The sequence below is a fragment of the Dipteris shenzhenensis genome, chromosome 21 (assembly GCF_047967505.1).
Source record: "Dipteris shenzhenensis isolate YYH24624 ecotype China chromosome 21, Dip_SZ_1.0, whole genome shotgun sequence".
NCBI lineage: Eukaryota > Viridiplantae > Streptophyta > Polypodiopsida > Gleicheniales > Dipteridaceae > Dipteris > Dipteris shenzhenensis.
Genome location: NC_141616.1, coordinates 24,891,784 through 24,918,509, shown reverse-complemented (window position 1 = coordinate 24,918,509; position 26,726 = coordinate 24,891,784). Strand labels below are relative to the sequence as shown.

Genomic DNA, 26,726 nt, shown 5'->3' with positions numbered 1-26,726 from the left:
TGCAAACAAAATTCCCGTCATGGTTCTGAAGAGTTGTTGCAAGGACGTAGGAAGAATACTTTTCTTTGTTTTCATGATGCTTGATTAAGCTTAGGGATGAAAACGAAAGGTGGCAAATGAAACGTCTGAGAGGCTGACGAGAGAGAGAGAGCGAGAGAGAGAGAGAGAGAGAGAGAGAGAGAGACGAGAGTTGCTGGGAGTGATATAGATGAGCTAGAGGCGGTGAGAGAGCGTTCGGGAGGTTTCAAGAATTCTTGAAACCTCCTTAATTTTTGGCCCTTTCTACTCATTCGTGCCCTGCCTCGCACTAATTAATTAAAGAGACATTTTTCGTGTCATAGGGGACCTATTATGCCAATCAAAAAGATATTATGAAGTAAAGCACATGTTTAAAGTACATGTTTTGATCGTAGAATATGTTTTACGATTCAACAATCCATCTTGGCGCTCACCATTGATGTCGACTTACTTTTGTGCTATCTTCCAACCCATTCAACAATCCATCTTGGCACTCACTTGATGTTGACCTACTATTGTATTAACTTCTTAACCCAAGCAAAACTCCTTGACAAGAATGTATAATCATTATTGTCTAGCATGATAATATTGTTTATGAGACTATATGATCATGAATTTGAGACCACTTTTGAAAAGGTGACATTTTGAGAAAGCTTTTAAAATCTTACTAGGTATATTTTAAATACTTCATGGCATTGATAAGTCAACCTTGTATTTAATGGAAGATTCTTATCGATGATCAAGACATGGTGACCATTGTTAAATATTGGGTTTAAAAAAAGGCTCCACTAAGATAACACGTGTTCCCCACATAGATTCAAGCTTTATGTATTGCAGTTTATCCACCTTAAAATATAACGAAGCAGTGCATGTCCTTTTTTAGCAAAGAGCCTTGATGGGGATATCTTTGAGCACAACCAAATTAATGAAGTATCTTAGATCATGCAAAGTAGAGCACAATCTTGAAAAGTAATGAATTAGGATTAGAGGGATGACAGCATCAATACCTGTGCTTAACATACGCTTGCTTGTTGTACATAGGACACTTGTTCGTATACATGATTGAGAAACCAATATTTGATTATATCTATAATGCAAAGAATAAGATACATTGATCTATGACACCCAAAGTTTACAATACATCAATGTGTGTGTATAAGAAAGTTGGGAGTTAAGCACAAACACAACCCTGGAGAGAGAGAGAGAGAGAGAGAGAGCCTGTGTGATGTCTACCTCTATGATGTTTGTTAGTACGTATGCCTGAATCTACTGTGTCTGTGTGCTAAGCTTAATGTGCATGCCCATGCGTGTGTGCATGCACGTGTGCAGGTGGTTGCGCACATACGCATGCTTATGTGGGTGCACATCAGTCGTAATCACAACCAATTGATCCTAGAGACCATAAGCAGTTTGTGCTGACCAAGATTGCCATCCATTCCTCCCTCGAAAAAATATTTCACACTCCATACTTTTGATGTCCATGTTACATTCTGCTCAAAATAGATATCAGATAGACAGGCTGGCAGCTTCCAGAACATGGAAAACCTCCAATTGTACACAGGCATCTCACATGATCTTCTAGCCCAGTCTTTTCCTCAATGAAGTTATTTTTTTTCATCCTCAACTCTGGTCATGAATTTTTGTACCATGTTGGTGTGATGGCACTTTCCTTGCTTACCATTTTCCAGATTATGAATACCCAGCAGGCGCACATGGTCGCAGCTCCTGTAAACATGCAATATGCATGAAGATGCAGAACACCAAATAATCGAATACAGGAGATATTTTGGTTTCTCTGAGATAGCATTTCCCGGCTACCCATGAGCCTCACCCCAAAGTTGCATAAGTGATCTTTAAGAGTTATGGAAATGATGATGGAAAGTAGTCATCCAAAATATCTGCGAGCATATGTAGATAGCCGGCAACCTGGAGCAAAGGAGGACAAGAATGGAGTAAGCAGCCAAACCACAGCTCAGAACTACCAGAATACACACCTTGTTCCTTCAGATACATAAATTTAAACTTAACCTCTTTCTTGTTGCTTCTTGCTCTCTGGAAGATCAACAACCATATGATCTCAACCTTTGACCCAGGCATAACTGCATGACTGAAGATGAAGAAGGAAAGCCATACATCACGTGATCATAGCAATTCTAACTCAGTCTGGAGTTGTAAAGGGGATGCCCAACCATATTAGTTTCAGACATTACCCTCCTGAATGTATAACGCTAAACAACCATAGACAAAACATATGTTTACACTCCTATGCTCATCAGAGTGTCTATCAGGTTCTCTCCTCTTCATGTAGCCGTAACAACGCTAGTGGGCATGATCAACAGTCCAGATCATCCATACCCTCTACACAATAGTCTCAGCCATAGCCTCCACCATGGACTCTCTCGTAGCTTCAGTATAGCCCTTCAGTGGGACTTAAGACAAGGCCTCTTCAATGAGGAAGACAAACAGTTGCACAAAGGGGTATTATTGGTTTACCAGGCCCCAATAAGAAGAAAAAGATAGAGTAGCATAAATTGTAATGTCCACATCTCTCTCTCTCTCTCTCTCTCTCTCTCTCTCTCTCTCTCATAATGGCCGAGTGAAAGATTGTGTGAATTTATTGCATATGGAATAGATACTTTGGCCCCCATCTTAGCAAAGATTTTTAACAAAGCGGTTTGCTTAGGCTTTCCTCACGCATGGACTAATAACACCATCACTCCCATGCAGGGGATCCCATGAGTCTGGAAACTACACGACCACTTTGATTGGGCATATGGAACTTGCTTGCAGAAGAATATAGAATTTAAGTAAATATTACACACACACAGAGGCCATTTGTGGAAACTTATGTTTATTACAAAAAAAGATGGGGTGTGTTCTCCTTTTGTTTCCTAGAGGATTTTCTCATTTCATTCTCTTTATAGAGGTTTTTCCTTATAGTTAAAGCTTGTATTAGAATTTTTTACCAATGAAATTAATCAAGGGTCTCGGGTCTAAGCACACGGAGCAAAGAAGGGAGCAATCCCTTCAAGTGCATCTGGTATTTTACACACACACACACACACACACACATGGTCAAACGTAGGCTCTCCCAGTGTTTTAACCCACTTGATGAACTGGGTCAATAAAATCCCAGATCTTGGGAATGACTGCAAAATATGCATTCTCATGTCCAAGATTTATGCATCAGTGCTCAATACAGCGGTCAGCCAATTTGCAAAGGTGCAAGGGCCCAGGGTAGAGGACAAGCTGGATTTCGATGCGATCATGGGACTCTAGATCACATACTCACACTCAGCTGTGTCATTGAGACGGCCATGGCACAGAGATAGAGGGTATATTGATTTGCTTTGTGGACTTCCGCAAAGTTTTTGATACGGTACCGAGAGCCTGCCTCATCAGATGCTTGAAGGATTGGGTTAGTGATCAACAGATCATCTGGGCCCTTATGGCACTCTACGAGAGGGTTTCAGGCAGGGTTTGCACCGGCACAGGATGGACAGAGGAGATCATGGACACTATTAGAGTCAAACACAGTTGTCCGTTGTCGCCTACCTTGTTTGGCCTCTACATGGATGAGCTTGAGACTTTCATGGTGACACTAGGAGAGGCCGGTTGCTCTCTCGCTAGCACTTTGATTCAGATCCTCTTAGATGCAGATGATGTGGTCCTACTCTCGTCCTCAACAGAGGGGCATCACAGAGGGGCATCAGAGACATTTGGATGCATTGCACACATTTTGTGAGTCACACAATTTGAAGGTCTCAACCTTGACAAGACCAAGGCTATGATTGTCAACACATCTCGAGCAGCCATCCACAAAGAGCAGTTCATGCTAGATGGGCTACCAAAAGAGGTCAATTCATCAAACACGTATCTAGGCGCGTGTGTGCTCTTCTTTGGCCTGATTTTCATGATGCGACATGCGATCTAGGCCCGACTGAGTAGGGGGATGCCACACTTGCTCAGCTAGAGTGGCTGAGCTTCCATTCCCACTTCCAGGACCCTTGGACCAAGTCTCTTCTTTTTTATTCCTTGGTCTGCCCAGTGGGTATGTATGGCAGCCCTTGTTGGGGCCTGATTTATCAGAGGTAGATTGGGCTTGGGTAGAGCAACCCCAAGTCTTGCTATCATGGATGATCCGCAACAACCCATCAGTCCCACATATGATTGTTCTGGTTGTGTTCGGTGCATCTCCACTACAACTTGATGCGGTATTTCAAGCATAGTTACTAGGGAACGGGAACGTTCCGAAAATTCGGGTGTCGGAGTGGGAACGTTCCGGGAATGGGGAACGGGGGAACAGGAATCGAAACGCCACGTCATACACGACACATCATCATATGACATAAAACTATGTTAGAAAATGAAAGAAACTAACATTTTACAGCTTTAAACTTTCTATATAAGCTATGATTTCAAGTCATCACAAACCTTTACTGAGTCAAGGACTATGTTTCTTGCGCCTCAAGATGGCGTAGATTACAGTGGTTGGCCCTATCTTCCTCCATGACCTTAGCAATTGAGGGTGATCACAGATGTCGGTATGCACATACACGCAGGTGGTTTGAGAGTTTGGGGCTCCACATGGATCGATTACCCCCTTTCCATAGCATTGAGGCCCCCTCATTCCGGCTCAGATATCACGAGGTCAACCAAGTCATTCAAGAGGACCTTCTATAGCCACACACATTCAGGACCTGGTTGGCACCCAGCTAGCTTCTATTGAAGCTCAGCTTCTAGTAAAGCTCAGCTTCTACAAGGACCATGTTTACAAATTCAGAGGAGGGCTTCATAGATCCACCAAAATATACCCAGATCCACCTCCCGCATTGGTTGAGGTTACGATCATACAGTTCCGTGTCTCATTGCACATACTCCATATTTAAAGTGGATGGGCTGAGGACATACCCCGAGAGAGCCACATCTGCACCCTGTGTGATTGACATGAGATCAAGTCGGAAAAGCATTTCTCTTTTTCAAGTGCACTACATTCTATGAGATTTCAGGTCGCTATCAATGTCTATTCAGAGATGGTTTCGAACCCGAACAACTTCCTCTGGGTAAAGATTAGAGATGCTTTGCGACCTCATCCATGAGATCATCAAACATAGAAAGCACTTGCTCACAATACAGAGAAGAGGGGTCAAGACATGCAACCCAAAGCATGATCACCAGCAGACCACATGTAGTCGACGAGGCCAAGATCCCGAGCCAAGGGCACGACTGATTCGACAGCAGGTTGACGCACGGATCATGCTTAGGGATCTTCCCTCCACACTCACTAGACCAGGGACAACCCCCACGCGGATAACAATGGCTCGTCAGGCATAAGACCAATGCTAGGAGACCACAACGGGCCTACACACGGATAACTGTCAGCACTCTATCACAGGTTTCCTATCATCACGTCCTCATCCATCACTGGACCTCCCTTTGAGCTCCACTCTAGCCACGTATTTCTCTCAGCCCTCCCAGCCCCCTCCCCCAGCCCCTTTCAGCAGGCATGTGCCGTTCGTAGCAGTCCCGCGCCTCCTATAACAGTCCTACACCACCTATGCCATCCACAGAGGCCCAAAATAGGCTATTCTAAGGCTGGAGCCTGTCATGGGACCTCCCAGCTCCCCACGCCTATCAAGGAATCTCCAAACAGTGCTCTAGCATGCTCAAGGGCTGTTCCAACCCCTTCGACTATCACGGGACTTGCCAAGACTACTCAAAAGGCATCACTTGGAGCTCCAAGGCCCAGTCGGACCTGTTCCAGCCCTACATTGGGCTTGGACTGCTATGGCCTTCAGCTCCAAAGTCACTCAGACTTGCACAACAAGAAACTCCCTAGGTCCCCCTAGCTCTGTCGCAAATTGGAGCCAAGCTGCAAAGATAAAAGAAACTCCAAAAAGAAAGCCCTTTAGCTGTTCTAGGACCAAGGAAACACCCACAGGTTGCCCACCAAACTCATCAACCTGTGCACCCTACTCTACCCATGTAATTGCGAAGGAAGGAAGGGAGATACCTTGTGGACCACCCCTATATGGAAAACATATACTTTCTGCAAATTTGTGCAAGTAAAAATCTATTCAGCAGGGTATATTGTTATTTGGGTGCATTATGCTGACATGAGGATGTGTGAAGGATACTGGCGGAACTGTAGGTAGGATTTTATATTTCAAGTTTTGCAAGAAGATAAAAGACAAAGCAACAAAGCATTGAATGCCCTGGCTAGAGGACTAGCAGTGAGCAACACCCTTGTGATAGATGTCGAAGCATTGTTCATAAAAAAGGGTGTCAACCTTACGTGTGATGCAGCTTGGAGAGTATGTGACATACACAGATCTAGGATGTTATGCATTTAGATGCAGTCGGAGTTCTCTTGCCTATCAAAGATCACCCTTCCTTTGAGAAAGCAAAGAAGGGAGGATCTAAAAAGAACACAGTACCAAAACGACCAAGAAAGATATCTTCTATGCCACCAAGGAGTCTTAGCCACAGAAGCCAACAGGTGAACCAAAGCTCTATTAAGGAAAGACTCAATTCACTCCAGAACAGATTCAAGACCTTCCAAAAGGAGGGGAAGTGTTTTGGATGCGGGACAGAAGGACACTTGGAAAGCCGTTGACACGAAAGATCCAAAACTCAAAGGACCAGATAAAGACAAAAGAGCCGCCAAAGACTTTGGTGGGAGTCGTCCTTGATGTACTAGGGAGAGTGACCGATCTAAAGGAAAGAGAGCTTTTGCCTCCATGGGGTAAAATAAGAGATCAAAACACTTTGCTTTTGTGCAATATTGGAGAAACATATAACTTTATTTCTCATGACCTGGCTATGCGGCTAGGGATCAAAAGGGAAGAGTTAGGGCAATCTCTTGATGCCAGGCAGATTTTTCAGGGACAATAGATACCTGTGACATCTCTCAGTAGTAAACTTAGCATCCATATTCAAGATTATGTGGATCATGAGGATTTTATGGTTTCACCCTTTGGAACAATCAATGTAGTTTTGGGGATGCCTTGGTTCTATTGGAAAGAAGGGCATGGTGAAAAGACATTTGTTTCCAATCTTAGAGGAAGAGAACACCGCATTGTTGCTAAAGGGAAATGAGAATTTCCTCTTGTATCTAGTGATACCATCGGAAACTAATAAAGTCTTTGATTTCAGCTTAAATGATCTTTGTTAAAGTAAAAGAAAAGCTGAGTTTGATCCTCAAGATCAAGGAAAATTACTTTGTAGATGCTTTTAAAGACTTTTTTTCAGATTCATTGCCAAGAGAGTTACCCCCAAAGTGGCTGAAGGTCCACGTCATCGAGCTCATTCCATGGAGTAAGCCTCGTAATCGGCCACCCTATCTAGTAAGTGCAGGCCAGACCAAGCAGATCATGGCTCAGGTATAGGATTTGGTGTCCAATTGACTTATCCGACCTAGTGCTCCTTTGAGCTCACCTGGTACAGAAGAAGGATGGGTCCTATCGTATGTGTGTTGCCTACATAGCCCTCAATAAGATGCCCATCAGGAATAGGTTTCTGATTCCAACATAGATGACATGTTGGTAGGTTAAAGAGAGACACTACCACCAAATAAGGATTCATCCCTATAATATTCATAAGAGATCTTTTCGAACAACTTTTGGATTATCCTAGTTCTCGGTCATGCCCTTTGGTTTAACATATGCCCCAACTACTTTCAACAGGATGATGGACCGGATCTCCTGTCCCCATCGGCATTTCACAGGTACTTTCTTTGATGGCATTCTTGTGTTTTCAAAATCAGAAGAGGAGCATAAAAGACATCCGGCCACAGTACTCCAAGAACTCACATCACTCCAAGGAAAGAAAAGTGAATTCTTTCTCGATGAAATCCATTACCTTGGTCACATCACTTCCAAAGATAGTATACGAATGGACCCCGCAAAGATCAAAGCCATTTAGGAATGGACCGAGTTACGAACAATACATGAATTACACAAGATTTTTTCCTTTGCTCTTATTACAGGAGGCTTATCACACAGTTTGCTGATATTGCAGCCCAATTACACAATTTGACCAAGAAATTTGTGGTTTTCAAACGGGGAGAGCAACAAGTACAGCCTTTAACACTCTCAAGGAAAAGTTTAACACGGAGCGGATTTTTATTGTTCTCGATTTACACAAGCCCTTTGATGTGGACTGCGATGCTTGCAAAGAGTGTGTTGGAGCTGTTCTTCATTAAATGGACATGTGATCACCTACGAAATGTAGTGATTGTGAGATGCCGAGAGACATATGAGATCGTATGAGAAAGACATGTTCGCAGTAATTCTTGCTCTTTCAATACCTCAAGCTCCATGGGAAAGCATAGAAATAGACTTCGTCTTTGATCTACCAAGAAGAATGGAAATGATGGGATTTGGACACATATCACATGGCCTACATCATATGGTGACCAGAGGTGATTTACAAAGACTATATGGACTAAAGCAAAACCATAACATTCTTTTTGGAGTACTAATCCAGACAAAGAACCTCAAAATTGACTACATGACCAAGTGATGACCAAAGTTCAAAATATTGACTCTAGAAAGCCCAATGTGCATCTACCACAAAATTTGATTCTTCATTTGCTGATGGAGTTCTTCCTTCAGCCATATTTTCTTTGTTGTTGATGTAGCCCTTCTTCACATGATATGGTTCATTCTCTTTGGAGTTGTAGTAGGAGTCATTCCTCTCCTCTTCTTGGGCTTGTCTCTTGGAGAGCAACTGTAGAGAAAACCTTTTTAGGTGGCAATACTCCATAGTATGATTGGGTACTCCACAGAGGCACATATCTTTTTCTTGCTGTTCACCTTGATGAAATATTCACCATTATAGGGCTTTACTCTCATTCTAGGCTTCTTGAAGAATGCTTTTCTTTGAGCTGCATAATCAATGTTAGAGGAACAATATGATGAAGGCATATTGGGAAGGTCTTACCACTAATGTGGCAGTGTCTAGCCCCTTACAAAGAAGTCTCCTTCTCCACAAGTATAATTGGTTGGAGAGATAGTTCGATACACCAAACTCTAAGCATAAAGGAAATACAGTGTCTATTGCTTCAAAAAATAGCATTCAAGCATATTCAATTCAAAATATATCATAAATGCATTATGAGCATTTACCAAAACTGTCAAACTGCAGGACTGTGCTCCAAAGATAAGACTAAAAAATGCCTCAGATCACTTCCAATGGTCAAACATCCAAAAGACCAAAGATAACTGAGATAATAATGAAACTTTCTAGCACTTAACCATATTCAATGGTTCATCTTAGAAGCAGATATCACTGTTACCCCCAAATTGAGCAGTCTGAAATTGGAGGGTGCAATTGAAGCTAAAGATAAAAGCTTTGAGAGGGCTTTCAATGGCAAATGGAAGCCCTTACTGAGGACTACTTCTAGCAGAGAGGATTGCCAAAAAAACGCACATAATTGCTCATGACAGTAGCGCCTTATCCGACTAGTCTTTTGCTTGTTTCTCCTTATTCCAGCAAGCATTTGAGCTCAAATTTCATAAGCAGCAAGCTCATAGTGTCACCCACCCGTGGCTGAGAGGAATTGGCAAAATATCGCGTTTGTAGACGGAATTGCTTGAAAGTTCAGTGGGCAGAGAAGCTGCCGGCACGGGCTGTAGAGGACATCTCTCTCTAATTTCTTGGTGTCAAAGGTGTGCCCTAAGTAGAGGAAACTTCAGCTCAGAGGGCTGTAGGAATGGTTGCTTAATGGAGGAGAACGGAGCTAAGCACAATCTAGAGAGAAAGAGGGCAGAAATGAAGAAGAAGGTGGAGGGTAGAGAAGAAGATGATGAGGTGGCATATTGAAGCTACAATGGGCTAGGGACTCAAGGAGGCTCTGATACCAAAAGTTGGAACTTGGGGTGAGAGGAGAGCTTCATCATGGAGGTGAGTGAGAACACATGAGATATTCAAATGGGTGTTCTATTCATTGTGAGAGGGAAGTCCCTCTTTTATAGAAATGGAGAGAGGGTGGCCTAAATCGATGGCACCTCTCCTACATCAATGGAGGTAGCTCCTAAATCATAGGAACTCCACAATCACACGCACCACCCCATGTGGGGGCCTTTGCATTACATCATCACTTGTGTCATGGCCTATGGCACTAAGTGTGCCTCTTCTACACACACACACACAACCATATGACTGCTAGTGGATGCACACATGCTCCTAGCAAGCCCTTGATCACACATATCCCAACACTTTAAGGATTTTTTGCAGAAGTTCCTCGAGCAGAGGTACCCTATCACTGACCCGATCATCTAGCACACCTATGCACACACACTCTACGACATTCCTCACCAACCCTCGCTAGACCTTCCACACAAACCACATTCCACTTCTTGTCCACTCTTCAGTACCGGTGATATCAAACATGCTACCCTCAAGCTACATAATGGCTGAGCCAAAGATCATGAAGGGCTTCGTACATAGTACATTGCATGTGGTATTAGTACACTAGCCCCGATCTTAGCAAAGCTATTCAATGAAGCAGTTTGCACCGGTTTTCCCCACACCTACCCTCAACACTATTATTGCAATTCACAAGGCCAGGGATCCCATGAGTCGGGAGAACTACAAGACCATCATCATTGGGTAAGTCATGTCCAAGATTTATGCAACAACACTTTGTTGAAAATGGGGAGAGGGTGAGAGACACATGATGCATCTTGGGCATCTTTGGAGTGCAAAGGCGATCCACAAAAAGGAGCCAGAGGGCTTACATCGATGATAGGATTGCTAGAAAAGTTCCATGATAGAAGACATGAAAGATGAAATGTCTTGCTTTAAAAACATCATCAGAGGCATATAGTGTCACCACAATGTAAATATCCTAAGTCAAAGTACAGTTGACCATTTATTTGATCATAATTAAAGAGTTTTATATGTGTTAATTACGGTCAAAGAGTTATTTTAATGGTCAAAGGATTGACTATGGTCAAAGATACTTGACTCCAGTCAAGTAAACCTGACTGCGGTCAGAGAGTGTTGACTTCGGTCAACAAGACTTGGCATGCGCCAAGAGGGTTAACCCCGGTTAACCAAGATGTGCCAACTCCGGTTGGAGAGACTTGGCTATAATTAAAGCGCCTTGACCCTTGGTCAAAGCTCTTTAATTATAATCAAGAGTGTTGACCCCGGTCAATCAGAGAAAATATATATATATTTATTTGTATATATATATTTGTTTAGATGTGCACATGTGTTCAGTGGGGACGCCCACCGTGACTAGAATTAGTCCACAGTGTGTTATTTGCATGCAAAGCGCTAACAATTAATGGGTACCATGGTGGTGCGCTTTAATTAATTGTTGCAGGTACTAGGAAGGATTATTTTTCCTAAGCGAAATGGGAGCCTGACAAGCATCTGGGAGGCGGTTCGTGTGACCGAGAGCTTTGAAGACTCCAGAATGGCCCTTAGTGGCTTGTAATAGGATTTAGTCTAGATTTTAGACAAGTGGCATGTTGCCAATTTGAATGGAGCTTGAAGCTTTTGTAAAAGAAGGGACTTTTCACGTTTGGAGAGAGATTTACGAGATAGCTCTAAGCTGAACTTCTGTAACAGATTTCCTTGAATGAATAAAGACCTTCGGGGGGGTCCAGCCCGACGATTTGTCCTGGGCCCTAGTGTATCTTCAGAGAGAGGGAGTGAGGGAGAGCTTTGGAGAGTAAAATTCCGTCGTTGAAGTGAAGCCATAGCTGTTCTTCACCGGTCAGTCTGGTTTTATAGTAAGGGAGAGCTTTGGAGAGTAAAATTCCGTCGTTGAAGTGAAGCCATAGCTGTTCTTCACCGGTCAGTCTGGTTTTATAGTGAGGGAGAGCTTTGGAGAGTAAAATTCCGTCGTTGAAGTGAAGCCATAGCTGTTCTTCACCGGTCAGTCTGGTTTTATTGGTATCAGAGCCTGGATCATTGTTTTCCTTGACAACGACGATCCTAGTTATGCTAAAGGCCAGTGACGTGGACGAAGTGTTGGTAACAGAGAGGCTGACTCAACTGAGTCGTACGCCAGACGTGGGTTTCCAGGCAGTGTGATAGGGACTAATGTTTTGCCGCCAACATTGCTCTGAGCGTCCGGTAGCGTGGAGGCTATGCGTAGGGAAGTTCTCCGTCGACGACTAACGAGGCTTTCTTATTTACGCGGGCACAGAGGAAAGGAAGAGTCTGGTTTAGCTGGCCCAACCAAACCAGACCAGAGCAGAACCAGTCTGGTCAGTTTGACCAGACAGTAACTATCCAGTCACAGACTAACCAGACCAGAACCAGTTAGTCTGGTTAGAGTAACCAGTAGTTACCCATCTGGTCACTGTTCAAAAAAAAAAAAAGACAGTTGCAGAGACTGTTTCTGCTAGCAATTTTCACCTGCTTGTCAGACTTTTACTGTCAGAAAAGCAGCAGAAAAACAGAGAAAGCAGAGAAAACAGAGAAAGTAGATCTCTACTGTCAGAAAACAGCAGAAAAACAGAGGAATCAGAGATTTGCAGAAAAAGAGTATGCATGCCTTTGAGCAGTAAAAGGAGGGAAAAACAGATGCCTTTTGAAGCCATCTGCAGCAGCCAGAATAGGGCAATATAGTTGTTGATGCTTTGGCAACTGTGTGGGTATATGCCTTGAACTGTCAGCCAGTACTGGCATAGATTGTAAATGCAAAACACCTCTTGTTGAGGTACTTTTTCTGTTGAAAAAGCAAAAGTAGAGTGCATCAGTTACCCGCACTGTGTGAGAAATCTGCAGATCTCAGAATATGGATCAATCACCCATCCAGTGGGATTCACAAGATAGGGATGTACACCCAGGATAGAGAAATGTGCCGCAAACTCAACAAGAATTTGAACAGATGGTACGCACTCGTATACAAGAGCTGGAAAATCTCAAAAGGGATCCCAGGGCTCAGTATTTGTTTCCAGCAGAAGCTATGCCTAATCCAGTATATGACGTGCCAATGCCAGAGGCACACTCTCGTGTACAGTCTGAGAGAGAGAGATCTCATAGATCTCATAGGAGACGGTCCCATAGTAAAAAGAGATCGAGGCATCATCACCGATCTCCTAGTCCATCACCGTCTACCTCGAGTTCGACTTCTGTGTCTTCTTCTTCCTTATCAGATAAACCATCCAGGAAAAGAAGGAAACACGAGAAGTCTGGGAAGAGAAAGTCTTCCAAAGCGACCAGGGAATTTAAAGAGGGAGGAAAATCTGTCAAGTTTATGACCTACAATGGACAGTATGGTCATACAGATAAAGCATTGCAGCTTATCAGACAGTTTGATGCTGCATTCGGTACAGAGAAATTTTCAGAATCCTCCAAGTTAAGAATGGTCAGTCTACACTTAACAGCAACGGCTAGTGCATGGTGGAGTGCACTGACCACAGATGGGTCAGCCCCAAGGAAGTGGAAGGGCTTCAAGAAAGCCTTCTACCAGCAGTTCATGCCTAAACAGTTTAGAGACCATGTTCTTCAAGATTGGGACAGCTTGCGCATGGATGCAGGAGATACAGTGGATGGGTACAACCAAAAGTTTTGGGATGCTTATTTGCAGGTTGCACCGTTCAAAAAGATCTCCAAAGGCACCCAGATGAGGAAGTACAGAGCAGGTCTCACTCCAAGAATTCAGGCAGTAGTGAATGCTTTGGGGGCAAAGAATATTCAAGATCTTATGCATTCAGCTTCAGTAGCGAGTCTTGTGCCGCTACAGGATCCATCTACAGTGCCATCCTTGCATGCAGGACGTGCTGATAAAAAGAAAACTGATTTTACAAAATCAGAAAAGAAAGAGTACCCCAAGGCTGAAAAGAAAGGGTTTCAGCCTCAGAAGCCGAGGGGTACTCAGTTTTCAAAGACTTATAAGGGCAAATCTCTATTCACCCCTGAACAGATAGCGGAATTCCGTAGAGATGGGAAATGCTTCAGGTGCAGTAAAGAGGGGCATGTGGCTGCCCAGTGCCCAGAAAAGCCTTCAACATCGAAGGGAAAAGAGGCAGAGAAGCCACGAGGACCGCAAAAGCCAATGGCAGGGGGAATTCCTGATATACTGGGTCATGCTTTGAACCCAGAAGAACGAGAATTACTGCTATCATGGGGCAAAGTTAGAGACCAGCAAGCGCTAATTTTATTTGATCCAGGGGCTACTGATAATTTCATATCAGAGGATCTAGCCCTGAGGCTGGGAATAAAGACGAAAGAGTTAGGAAGGGCTTTGGATGCCGATCAAATGTTTTGTGGAAATCCTGTGCCAGTTACTCCCTTGATAGGGAAGCTCCGTCTTCATGTTCAGAGTTATGTGGATCAAGAAGACTTCTTCATTTCTCCACTGAAACACTATGATGTAGTTTTGGGGATGCCTTGGTTTCACTGCAAGGCAGTGAAGTTGACTCTTCCTGAAAGAGTGCTGGAGTTTGTGCATAGGGGGAAAAATCAGCGTTTAATTGCCAGGAATAAAGGGGACACTATCCCCATTGTATCTGATGTTTCATGCAGTAAAGCAATAAAGTCTGCAATTTCTGCGTACATGGTTTTTGTAAAAGAAAAAGAGAATGATATGCATGCTGAAATGAATGATGCAGACAAAGATAAGTTCCAGTTTCTTGTAAACTTTAAAGATTGCTTTTCTGATGTTTTGCCAGGGGAGTTACCCCCAGAGAGACCTGAAGATCATCAGATAGAGTTAATGCCTGGTAGTGAGCCACCAAATAGACCCCCTTATAGAGTCAGTGCGACTCAGAGAGAGGAGATTATGGCTCAGGTACAGGACTTGCTGTCCAAAGGGTTGATTCAGCCCAGCTCGTCTCCTTTTTGTTCCCCTGTACTATTAGTACAGAAGAAAGATGGTTCATTCCGTATGTGCGTCGACTATCGTGCACTGAACAAAATGACCATCAAGAATAGATTCCCTATTCCGCGCATTGATGATGTCCTGGATCAGTTAAATGGAGCTTCAGTTTTCAGCAGGATAGACTTAAAGAGTGGCTATCACCAAGTGAGGATACAGCCTCAGGATGTGCACAAGACAGCATTCCGTACTACATTCGGGTTGTATGAATACTTAGTGATGCCTTTTGGGTTGACAAATGCTCCAGCCACATTCAATAGAATGATGGATCGTATCTTCCGGAAGTACAGGCATTTTACGGGTACTTTCTTTGATGATATCTTAGTTTTTTCTAAGACAGAGGAAGAGCACAGAGAACATCTTGCTATAGTGTTTCAAGAGCTGAGAAATCATCAGCTCTATGCAAACAGCAAGAAAAGTGAATTCTTCCTGGAAGAAATCCACTATTTGGGGCATATAATATCCAAGAATGGGATACAAATGGATCCAGCGAAGATCCGTGCCATTCAGGAATGGCCAGAGCTGAAAACTGTGCATGAAGTTCGAAGCTTTTTAGGCTTGTGTTCTTACTACAGAAGGTTTATCAGACATTTTGCTGATATCGCAGCTCCATTACATGACCTCACTAAGAAAAATGCAGCCTTCACATGGGGATTATCACAGAAGAAAGCATTCAATACACTTAAGGAAAAGTTGACTACAGAGCCTATTCTGGTAGTTCCGGATCTTTATCAGTCTTTTGATGTGGCCCCAGGTCAATAATGTAACTATTGCTTATCATCAGGACCTGGAAGGCATGAGGGAACAATATGCTCATGATTCTGATTTTGGTGAAATTTTACAGCAAATGCAAGAAGGGCAATCCACCAGTCACTATTCCCTGAAAGATGGGTATTTAATGAAAGATGATTGCCTATGCATCACCCAGGAGATGAGGAAAAAGATTTTGGGGGAATGCCATGCACCTCCCTATGCTGGACATAGAGGAATTACAGCAACAACTCTAGCCCTAGAGAGGTATTTCTTTTGGCCAGGAATGCGGAAAGATATACATCAGTTTGTTACTGAATGCCTTACGTGTCAGAAAATAAAGTACGATAGACGGAAGGCACCTGGCCTACTTATGCCTCTTCCCGTGCCTCAGGCACCATGGGAAAGCATTACAATGGATTTTATTTTTGATTTGCCGAGATCAAAGTCAGGGAATGATGGGATTTGGACTATCATTGATAGATTCAGCAAGCAAGCTCATTTCCTTCCGGTTCGTAAAACCATAAAGGCAGATCATATGGCTAAGCTGTTCATGGCACAAATCTTTAAACATCATGGTATGCCTAAGTCCATTAATAGTGATCGAGATCCCAGAATGACCAGTCTATTCTGGAGAGCTTTATTTGATAACATGGGGACGAATCTGAATTTTTCTTCTTCTTTCCATCCCCAGACAGATGGTCAAAGTGAAGTAGCAAATTCTACAATTTTGGATATGCTGAAATGCTACGTGGGTGACCAAAGTTCAGACTGGGAAAAGTACCTACCGTTAGTAGAGTTTGCTTACAATAATACAGTACATAGCTCTACAGGGAAAGCCCCTTTTGAAGTCATATATGGGAAGGTGATTTTGCCACCTATATTAAAGACTAAAGATGAAATATTTGCGGCTGATCAATTTGTCAGAGACCTCCAGACAGCTTACAGCCAAGTCCGGACAGCAATTGAAAGGTCTCAAGAGAAACATAAAAGAGCTGCAGATAAGCATAGGAGACAGTTAGATCTCAAGGAAGGGGACTGGGTACTTCTGAGGTTTGAAAAAGCTAGGCTCCGTAAGTTTAAAGGCAAACAGAAAGTGTATGCAAAATTATCTCCGAGATACTATGGCCCTTTCAGGGTTACAGAAAGAATAAATGAGGTTGCATACATATTAGCATTGCCAGAGCATTGGAGGATTCACAATGCATTCCATGTGAGTCTTCTAAAGAAATTTCAAGGACCAGAGCCTACAGAACCAGTATCAAAAGATCCACCAGAAGTGGATGAGCTGGAGGAAGTTCTTCAGCCAGAGCAAATTGTGTACCATACTGTACGTAAAGGCCCTCAGGGTAAGGAATTTTACAGGTATCTTGTAAAATTCAAGAATTATACGGCATTAGATGCCAAGTGGATGGACGAAGACATGTTATCCGATCATCCACAGCTTTTGGGTGTTTACAAGGAAGCTTTTCAGTTGAGGTCAACTGAATAGAAGCCGAGGGTATGTCACCACAATGTAAATATCCTAAGTCAAAGTACAGTTGACCATTTATTTGATCATAATTAAAGAGTTTTATATGTGTTAATTACGGTCAAAGAGTTATTTTAACGGTCAAAGGATTGACATGGTCAAAGATACTTGACTCCAGTCAAGTAAACCTGACTGCGGTCAGAGAGTGTTGACTTCGGTCAACAAGACTTGGCATGCGCCAAGAGGGTTAACCCCGGTTAACCAAGATGTGCCAACTCCGGTTGGAGAGACTTGGCTATAATTAAAGCGCCTTGATCCTTGGTCAAAGCTCTTTAATTATAATCAAGAGTGTTGACCCCAGTCAACCAGAGAAAATATATATATATTTATTTGTATATATATATTTGTTTAGATGTGCACATGTGTTCAGTGGGGACGCCCACCGTGACTAGAATTAGTCCACAGTGTGTTATTTGCATGCAAAGCGCTAACAATTAATGGGTACCATGGTGGTGCGCTTTAATTAATTGTTGCAGGTACTAGGAAGGATTATTTTTCCTAAGCGAAATGGGAGCCTGACAAGCATTTGGGAGGCGGTTCGTGTGACCAAGAGCTTTGAAGACTCCAGAATGGCCCTTAGTGGCTTGTAATAGGATTTAGTCTAGATTTTAGACAAGTGGCATGTTGCCAATTTGAATGGAGCTTGAAGCTCTTGTAAAAGAAGGGACTTTTCACGTTTGGAGAGAGAGATTTACGAGACAGCTCTAAGCTGAACTTCTGTAACAGATTTCCTTGAATGAATAAAGACCTTCGGGGGGGTCCAGCCCGACGATTTGTCCTGGGCCCTAGTGTATCTTCAGAGAGAGGGAGTGAGGGAGAGCTTTGGAGAGTAAAATTCCGTCGTTGAAGTGAAGCCATAGCTGTTCTTCACCGGTCAGTCTGGTTTTATAGTGAGGGAGAGCTTTGGAGAGTAAAATTCCGTCGTTGAAGTGAAGCCATAGCTGTTCTTCACCGGTCAGTCTGGTTTTATATAGAACTATATGTAGGCAACCAGGATCAACTGAACTATGTGCAAGTGAACATGCAAGGGGCTTCCAACCTTCCAATTTTTCCTCAACTTTTCAAGTATCCAACCCAATGTTGGTGCCTAGACATTGTCCAACCCAAAGGATAACCTAGGTAACGCACCAACTCTGTGGGCAAACAATTTCCCCTGGCCATAAAATACGATCCTTCAAATGTAGTGGAAGAAGCTTAGATTGTTTAAAATTGACTTGTAAACCAGCAGCCAACCCATACAAGAAAAGTGCACTCATAAGACAGGAAAGATCCCCCTGTGTATTGTGGGTAGTGAAGAAGGAATCAACATATATACAAGCATAGGGTGAGTAGCGCGTGCACACACTTTTTTTTTTTGTAAAAGCGTGCGCGCACGCACATGCATGCATGTATGTATCTCTACTCCATCCCATAGAAGCCTCCAGCGCCTTCAGTCAAGGCACACAGGAGAATTAGGGGAGAAGCCCTTAGATTCTATGTTAGTTCACACTTCGCTTGTAGTAGTTCGGAGTAGAGAGCAGGATGCTTGTAGCTGATCTTGAGCAGATTTTCCCACACTGGGTGGATGGACATATTGAGTTCTTTTGGCATTCCTCTCCGCTGTAATATTTTGAGCTCCATGGGTCCATCTCGAAGTACTTTCTTGTGAGAGATTAGATAGAGCTTGAAATCCCCTTGCATGGGTTTACTACAGCAGGTAGAACCATTTCTCTAACAATTTCACTTTGATTTATTTCAATTCTGCTCACTGATTCCTTCAAATGTAGTGGCATGATGTCCTCTCTGCCATACTCCTACATGTGATGTTTGGTTATTGTTCTGTTAAAACATATGTGAATGCATGCTTACTATTAGAGCCTCTAAATAATGAGTTTTATAATACTGATGACAGGAAGAATGATGTCAACCAGAAGAAATAAATAATTATAAATTTTATTATTAAATGGTGATCAGTGTATTTACATGTATTGGAAGGCCTGAGAGGATGTCACTTGTAAACAAAGAAGATGCATCAAGAATGCTGCACGCTAGCTCATTCCATGCATGTGTAACTTGAAAAGAAGACACCATTCATTCTATCTCTTTCTATATCTAGCAGAACAGAATGGGACAAACCTGTGAAAGTATGGTGTTTCCAGTGTACCCTTCAATCACTATGCCTGCGGTAAGTCCCAACATTGCCCAACCACCATTGATTGCCTCAATTTCACATCGTCTCTGAGCAAACATTTAAATGAGAACTCTCTTTCTCTCATATGTTCTAAGTTTGCAATGCAACGGAGCAAGATGAAAGGGCTTCAATCCGCATACTATATTGAACCCACATCACCTTAAACTTAGCTTGTGCTTGTAGCTGCTGCATTTGTTCAGCAGCTAGTCGCTTTGCTTCAATGGGATCCACCATCACAACATCCTTTGGTCTTGACTTGAAGGGTCTCTGCAAGGGTGTAATCACATATAAATACCCATCACAGTAAAAGACCCTAAACAAAGCTAATATTGTCATTCTGGCAATTAATCTTCGACATCACTATCCCTAAGCAAGATAGTGTGGTATACTTACCTTTGCTTCAGCAAAAACTTTTAAGCTAGGCTTTCTTGCTTTCCTTGCAATGCTTTGCATCAATTTGATTGTTCTTCCTGTTCCTGCATACAAAACAAACCAAGACTTATGAAACTAATTCTCCACTAGGACCATTGATGGAGAAAGCATACTAAAAAAAAAGCAAAGGAATCCATTAATCTTCTTTTGTAAGTAGACTATGCGCAAAACTAACAAAAGAAAGGCAATGCAAGTTTATTATGTTAAAAAATTAAATAAAAGTAATGATTTCTCATAGAGCTTTACATAGGGGCAAAGAGGGTGAGGATATTATTTACTCATCAACATCTGTCATCATGCTGACTTTAGCTCTGGTTTTAGCCTTGCATTTGCTCCTATGATCCGGGGACCGGTTCTCTCCACAAAGGTAACATAGGTTCTTCCTTTCCCTTTCCTCCATAAGAGCTTGAGAGAGATGTTTAACTAACTTCTGTTTCTTGTCCCCTTCTTCCTTGCTTGGTGGCTTAGGCAGGGCCTTGGCATCATCAGCCTTATAGGCTTTAGGGTGTCCCATGGTACTGCCAAATAGAGTGTGAAACCTGGGTATAGAAGGGAATGATGAGGATATCACTGTTTCTGGTCCATGGGAGTGCTAAGCTTGCTTAGGGGCTTGTTGCCAAAATGCCCAATACCAATACCCTTTTCCTTCCAGTTATACTTAGGCTCATAATGTTCAGCAAGGTGCATAGCCTCCTGGAAAGAGTTGGGTCTCTGACCAGAAACATCAAAGGCTAGGCTAGGGTGAAGACCATCAATAAACTTGAGCATCTTGCCCTTTTTATCAATTACATGAGTGAATAGAGACAGTTTCTAGAACTGCTTCCCGTAGGACACGTCATACATATTGGTCTCTAGCAAGAGGTGAAACAAAAGTCCTGAACATCTCTATTTTGAATCCATCCCATGTATCAATGATTCTGCCCTCCCTCTGAAGATGCCTCCACCATGAGTGGGACAAATCCTCAAGGTGCAGGAGAGCAAATCTGACTTTGCCTTGATCCCCTTTTGGGTATAATAGGAAAAAATCATCCATCTTGTTGAGCCACTCCTCCAATCTATTGGAGGTACATGACTCACCTTTGAACTTGGAGAGATTAATCTTCAATTGACTTTACAGTTTATACCTAGATGAGTCTTGGAACATGCCCAAACTCATCCTCTAAAAACACAATATAGTGCAGTTTCAATCTCATGATAGTCACTCATAAGGTCGAAAACCATAAACTCCATCACGCATAGTAGGGATTAGCTACTATGACATCCCCACTGACGTCATCAGCGCCCAACGGTGGGTGTAGACCATAGTATTAACATATACTCTCACACATACAAATCCACACACCCACACTATCATGTGCACGGATTGGTATCCGACGTGTATTGGGTACACAAGACTAGCTCAGGTAGCCTGGGGAGGTTTAGATCTAGGCAGGCTTGATTCTCGGGTTGAGTGGCAAGGGTACGAACCAATTTGAGGGCTTCGCTATTTTTGGCGCTTAGGGCCTGAGTCTATATAAGGGGCCCAGGGGTTTAGTTCTCAAGGAGAGCTGATGGGAGCAAGTCTCGTTCCCAGGTGCTAGATCTAATCTTGGATTGAGTCGTGGACGTGCACCTGCATCGGGCCCTAAGCACCAAAAATAGCGAAGACCTCAAATTGGTTCGTACCCTTGGTACTCAACCCGAGAATCAAGCCTGCCTAGCTCTAAGACACCCCAGGCCACCTGAGCTAGTCTTGTGTACCCAGTACACGTCGGATACCAATCCGTGCACATGACATACTTCCCCTCCTCTAAGAACTCACTGCTGAGATTGTTAAAAAACCCGGGAATGTCCTCTTGAGGTTTTGTAATGTCTCCCATGTTCCATCCTCCTCAACAAGATCCTTCCACTTAATCTTGTATTCCGTGATAGTTCTATTACGAATTTGTCTTTCACGAAATTCAAGAATACTCTAAGGTTCGTGTGGAATAAAAGTCAATTTGTAACTTCTATTATCTCTTGAGGAGAAACAAGTTGATCATCCGCACCCAGTAACTCTTTCAGTCTACTGACATGAAATACTGGATGTACTTTAACATCAGGAGGCAATTCTAGTCTATATGCAACTGGTCCAATTCTTTTAATAACCTTGAATGGACCACAGTATCTGGGAGATAACTTCGAAACCAAACCAGTACTTAGGCTCTTGGATTCCTTGGGAATACGCAAATATACCATCGTTCCTTCAGAGAACTCTCTAGGTAAACGATGTCTATTAGCATAAAATCTGTCCCGATCTTAGGCACCTCTAATAGACTCCTTGGCAAACTGCAACATTTCTTGCATGTCTTGCAAGAATGTCTTTGCAGCATCATTTTGGATTCCCTTTAACCCAACCATAACTGGTGACTTGGTTGAAACCCGTACATAAGCATAAAAGGGCTGTAACCAGTACTCGAATGCTTTGCACTGTTATAAGCAAATTCTATCATAGGTAAATAATCTTCCCATGAAGACTGTCTCTTAGAAACATATGCCCGAAGCATATCTTCAACCAATTGGTTGACCTTCTCTGTACTGCCATCAGATTGTGCATGATCTGAGGAACTCATACTTCGAGTAGTTTCTAACTTCTCAAAAACAAGTGTCCAAAAGTTACTTGTAAACTTCGAGTCCCTGTCACTAACTATGTCAGAGGGCAAACCATACAGCTTAAACAAGTGGTCCACAAACTCGTGAGCCAGCAGAATAGCTGAAATAGTTGTTCTAGTAGGTAAGAATCTAGTCATTTTTGTCAGACTCACTATGTCAGAGGGCAAACCATACAGCTTAAACAAGTGGTCCACAAACTCGCGAGCCAGCAGAACAGCTGAAATAGTTGTTCTAATAGGTAAGAATCTAGCCATTTTTGTCACACGGTCCACTATGACTCAAATGGAGTCATGACCCTTGCGCGTTCTTGGCAAACCGATAATAAAATCCATGGAAATACTTTCCCATTTAATACCCGAGATTTGTAATGGTTGTAATAAACCCGCGCTTCTAAGGCATTCTGCCTTAGTAACTTGACAAACCCGACAAACTGCCACATAGTTTTCTATAAATGTACGCATCTTAGGCCAATAAAAGGTACGCTTCACAAGAGACAAAGTCCGATGTATACTTGGATGTCCAGTACTAGGAGCATCATGAAACTCCCAGAGAATCTTGGATCAAAGATCCATAACATCTGGCACACATATCTTTCCATTCCGGAACAACAAGCCGTTCCTAATCATCCACTGACCTCCCGCCGCCTGTATCGTAGGTGGCACAATCCCTGAGTCCTGGTCAACCATGGAGCTCCCATCCTGGACTTTCTGCCAATAAGAACTGAAATGACTATTAGTTGCGCAAAGCCCTCTCAAGAATTAAAATAGGTCTGAGGATATTTTTGTAAATGCCATAGCATTTACAAACTTGACTCGACTTAAGGCATCCACCACACTATTCAACGAACCCTTTCGATAACGTATTTCAAAATCCAAATCTTGCATTAATTCTGCCCATCTAGCCTTTCGTCCCCTCAATTTAGACCCATCACACACATACTTGATTGACTGGTGATCGGTCAATACAAGAAACTTCGAACCATACAAGTAGTGTCTCCAAACCTTCAGAGCATACACAACTGCATAGAGTTCTTTTTCTAGTGTGGGCCAACGATATTGGGTGTCGTCTAGCTTCTTACTCTCAAAAGCTACAGGTCTGCCCTCTTGGAATAAAGCTGCCCCAATCGCAAAATCACTTGCATCGGCCTCTAAAACATAAGTCCGGGTAGGATTGGGTAATGCAAGAACGGGTGCTTTCTTGATAGTTAACTTCAAGGTTTCAAAAGCCTTGTTCAATGCATCATTCCAAGAGATCGGCCGGATAGACCTGCGTCCACGACCTTTCAATATGTTTGTCAGGGGTGCCGTGATGTGTGAATAATCACGCACAGACTTCTGTAGAAATACTCTAAATCCTAGGAAAGAACGAAGTTGTTTCACAGTCTGAGGGATAGGCCATTCCAAAACCTTCTGGATACGATCCAGATCAATGCTAATACCTTCTGAAGAAATCTTGTGTCCTAAGTAAATGATCTCCTTCATAAAGAAGTCACATTTACTCATCTTGGCATAGAGCTTATGCTGTCTTAGAATAACTAAGACAATCCGGAGGTGTCCTATGTCACCCTCTAGCGTTCGGCTATATACCAAGATGTCATCTAAGAACATGACGACCTTTTGGTTTAACCAATGCTCCTGCCACCTTTCAGCAAATGATGAACGATTTGTTCCGAGATTTTCTGGGCAATACAAGAAACTCGTACTGGCCATACCTAGTTCGGAATGCAGTTCGATCTATGTGTCTAGCATACATACAAATTTGGTGATAACCCATACGCAAATCAATCTTAGTAAAATACTTCGCTCCGGCCAAATGGTCTATCAAATCATCGGAACGAGGAAGAGGGCATCGATTCTTAATTGTCACTTTATTCAATCGTTTATAATCTATACACATTCTCCACGAATTATCTTTCTTCTTTCTTAAGAGGATAGGTGCTCCTCAAGGTGACTTACTTGGGTGGATATAGCCCATATTCAGATAATCTTGTAGCTGTGAAGCTAACTCATCCTCCTCAAGCTGGCTCATCCTATATGGTGGAACACTAATAGGTTGAGTCCCAGGTACTAAATCTATGCGATGGTCTACTGCTTGTTCTGGAGGTAAACCTTCTGGTAGTTGAGTAGGGAATACATCCATGAAATCATCTAACAACATTCTCAATTCACGGTGTGTTCAAACACACTTAAATCATTCTTGTTATTAACAGAGACAACAAATGAAGAAAGCGGAATCAAAACACACTAATACACATCATAATGAGAAGTGTTTAATATATTCCGAAGCTGCATTGTAGATACAATAGGTCCCTGAGGAGAGGAAATATTATCACACTGAATACAAAATTGGGTGTCCTTATTCAAAAAAGAAAGGGTATGCTCTTTCCATCCAATCCGAATATCGTGGGTTTTAAACCACTCAATTCCGATTAACAAGTCCACATGTTCCAAGTGCATGGCATAGCACGTAAGAGCACCTGTGTAGTCTTGAATCCGGATAGAAAGTGCCTCAATCTTGCGATCCCAAAACTGCTTCCGAGCTAGAAGCTGCACCTTGTAGGTGTGAGCGCTAGGTATCGTGGACAGCCCCATCTTCTGCACAAGTTTGTAATTAACAAAGTTGTGAGAGCTGCCCTGGTCAAAGAAAATATGAACTCTTTGGTCCCTAACTTCTCCACAAACTCGGAAAAGATCATGGGAACCAAATAACGAATTATTAAAAGTGTAATTACAAGAAAGTGGGCAGGTAATGACATTTACAGAAATACATATCATTGAAACTTGATTAGCTCCCTTAGCTTTGGTACCTGGACCCGCATGGAGCTTCGGTCCCAACGCTTGCTTCTGGTTCTTGCGCTTAGGACAATCATTCCTAGTGTGGCCCCACTCCTCGCATATGAAGCAACGTTCCTCTTTCTTTAGCTTCAAGGTACGAAGGAAATGGGCAGGACCATTCTTCGCCTGAGTCGAATGTTTCTTGGAGGCGTTGTCTAAAGACTTCGGCTCCCCGGAACCACTGGTAGACTGGAAGAACTTCCTCTTGTTCTTCCTACCCGTGTCGGCAACTGTGGTTCCCTTTGGCTGGCCATGGTATCATCATAGATGCGCGCGTAATTCATAGCCTCTTGCAAAGTGGTACACTTGTTGTTCTTGATCTGTAACTTGTACAAGTCAGGCAAACCATCCACAAAGAAACCTAACAAGATCACTGGATCCATCTTTGTAGGTTTGGTCTGCAAATCCAGAAACCTCTAAAGATAAACCTCAAAAGTCAGATTCAGCTTGGACATATCGAGGGCTTTGAGCTTGCCTACGATATCGTAATCTTCCTCCTTCTTCAAAAACTCTTTCCTGAAGACTACTTCGAATCTATCCATGTTGCAGGCTTGGGTCGAAGTTCCTTCCACCACAATAAAGCCTTTCCTGACATAAACCCTGCTGCAAGCTGTATTTTCTTGTCATCCGGGTAAGGGTGAAACTGGAAGTGTACTTGCCACTTGTGCAACCAAGTGTCAACAACCTCCTTGGTACGAGACTTCTGATCTCTGAGAAAAGGATCTGGAGTGATGTTCGGACCTAACACTAAAGCCATGGCATCCACATGCATGAGCGGCCTGAACGGTGCTAGTCAAAAGTGTGAGTGTAGTCTGAATCCCTTGGAGTTGCTGTGTCAACCCCGTTTGATTCGTGTTAACCTGCTCAAACTTTTCATCAAGAGCAGTGGTGAATTCACTGAAGGCTGTCTTCGTAATCAGATCATCGTAGAGACCCTGGTCATCCTCTGCATGGTAGTTCATATCCTCGTCTCCCATCGCAAGCTCGGGGTCTACAGAATCAGCCATAACTGAATATGATGAAGAAAATAGGCTAAGAGAAGAGAAGGAACAGGTGGGCTCGAAACTGGGAGGCTGGAACAGAGAGAAAAGCTGACGAAACAGAGGGGGATGAAAGAAAGAGGCTGGCTGGTCGAAAGGAGAAGGGGCTGGCGGAGGCTGTCAATCGCCGAGCTCCTTGCTGGCCCGTACGGAAATCTGCAGCAGGCAGAACCACGGCGTCAATCGGGAAGGGGGATGCGGAGGGGTAGAGGCTTGTGCACAAATCTGCCCATAGGGGAGGAGCTGCTGCTGCGTTAAGGTCTAGAGTGGGAAGCAATGCTTTTAGAGAGCTCAGCCTCTAAGAAAGCGCCCCCCTCCTAACTTGGAAGGGTAGTGCTTTTTTTAGCATCTTGGCCCCCCCCAATAGATGCGGCCTTACCTGCGGCCTGCTCCAAGCTATGGCGTACCCCTCAACTCCCTCCTTGGCTGCGAACAGCCCTTGGCGCCCTCATGGTCCCTACTCAGCCTGCCGTAC

At 43.2% G+C, this 26,726-nt stretch overlaps 1 protein-coding gene across 3 annotated transcripts in view; it reads right to left on the bottom strand.

Annotated features, from left to right (window-relative positions):
* Positions 1–1,158: 1,158 nt before the first annotated feature.
* LOC147888675 (uncharacterized) overlaps positions 1,159–26,726 on the bottom strand; it is a 30,671-nt gene continuing 5,103 nt past the window's right edge. Inside the window, exons 2-6 of one of the 3 annotated variants that reach the window (XM_087392685.1) lie at positions 19,708–19,790; positions 19,474–19,581; positions 19,260–19,361; positions 1,850–1,944; positions 1,159–1,743 (exon numbers count right to left, since the gene is read on the bottom strand). In XM_087392685.1, coding sequence (XP_087248811.1) covers positions 1,879–1,944; positions 19,260–19,361; positions 19,474–19,581; positions 19,708–19,790 — 359 coding nt within the window. In that variant the 3' untranslated portion in view covers positions 1,159–1,743; positions 1,850–1,878. Of the gene's footprint in view, positions 1,945–19,259; positions 19,362–19,473; positions 19,582–19,707; positions 19,791–26,726 lie in introns of all 3 variants that reach the window. The other 2 variants (XM_087392686.1, XM_087392684.1) reach the window with 2 other exon arrangements.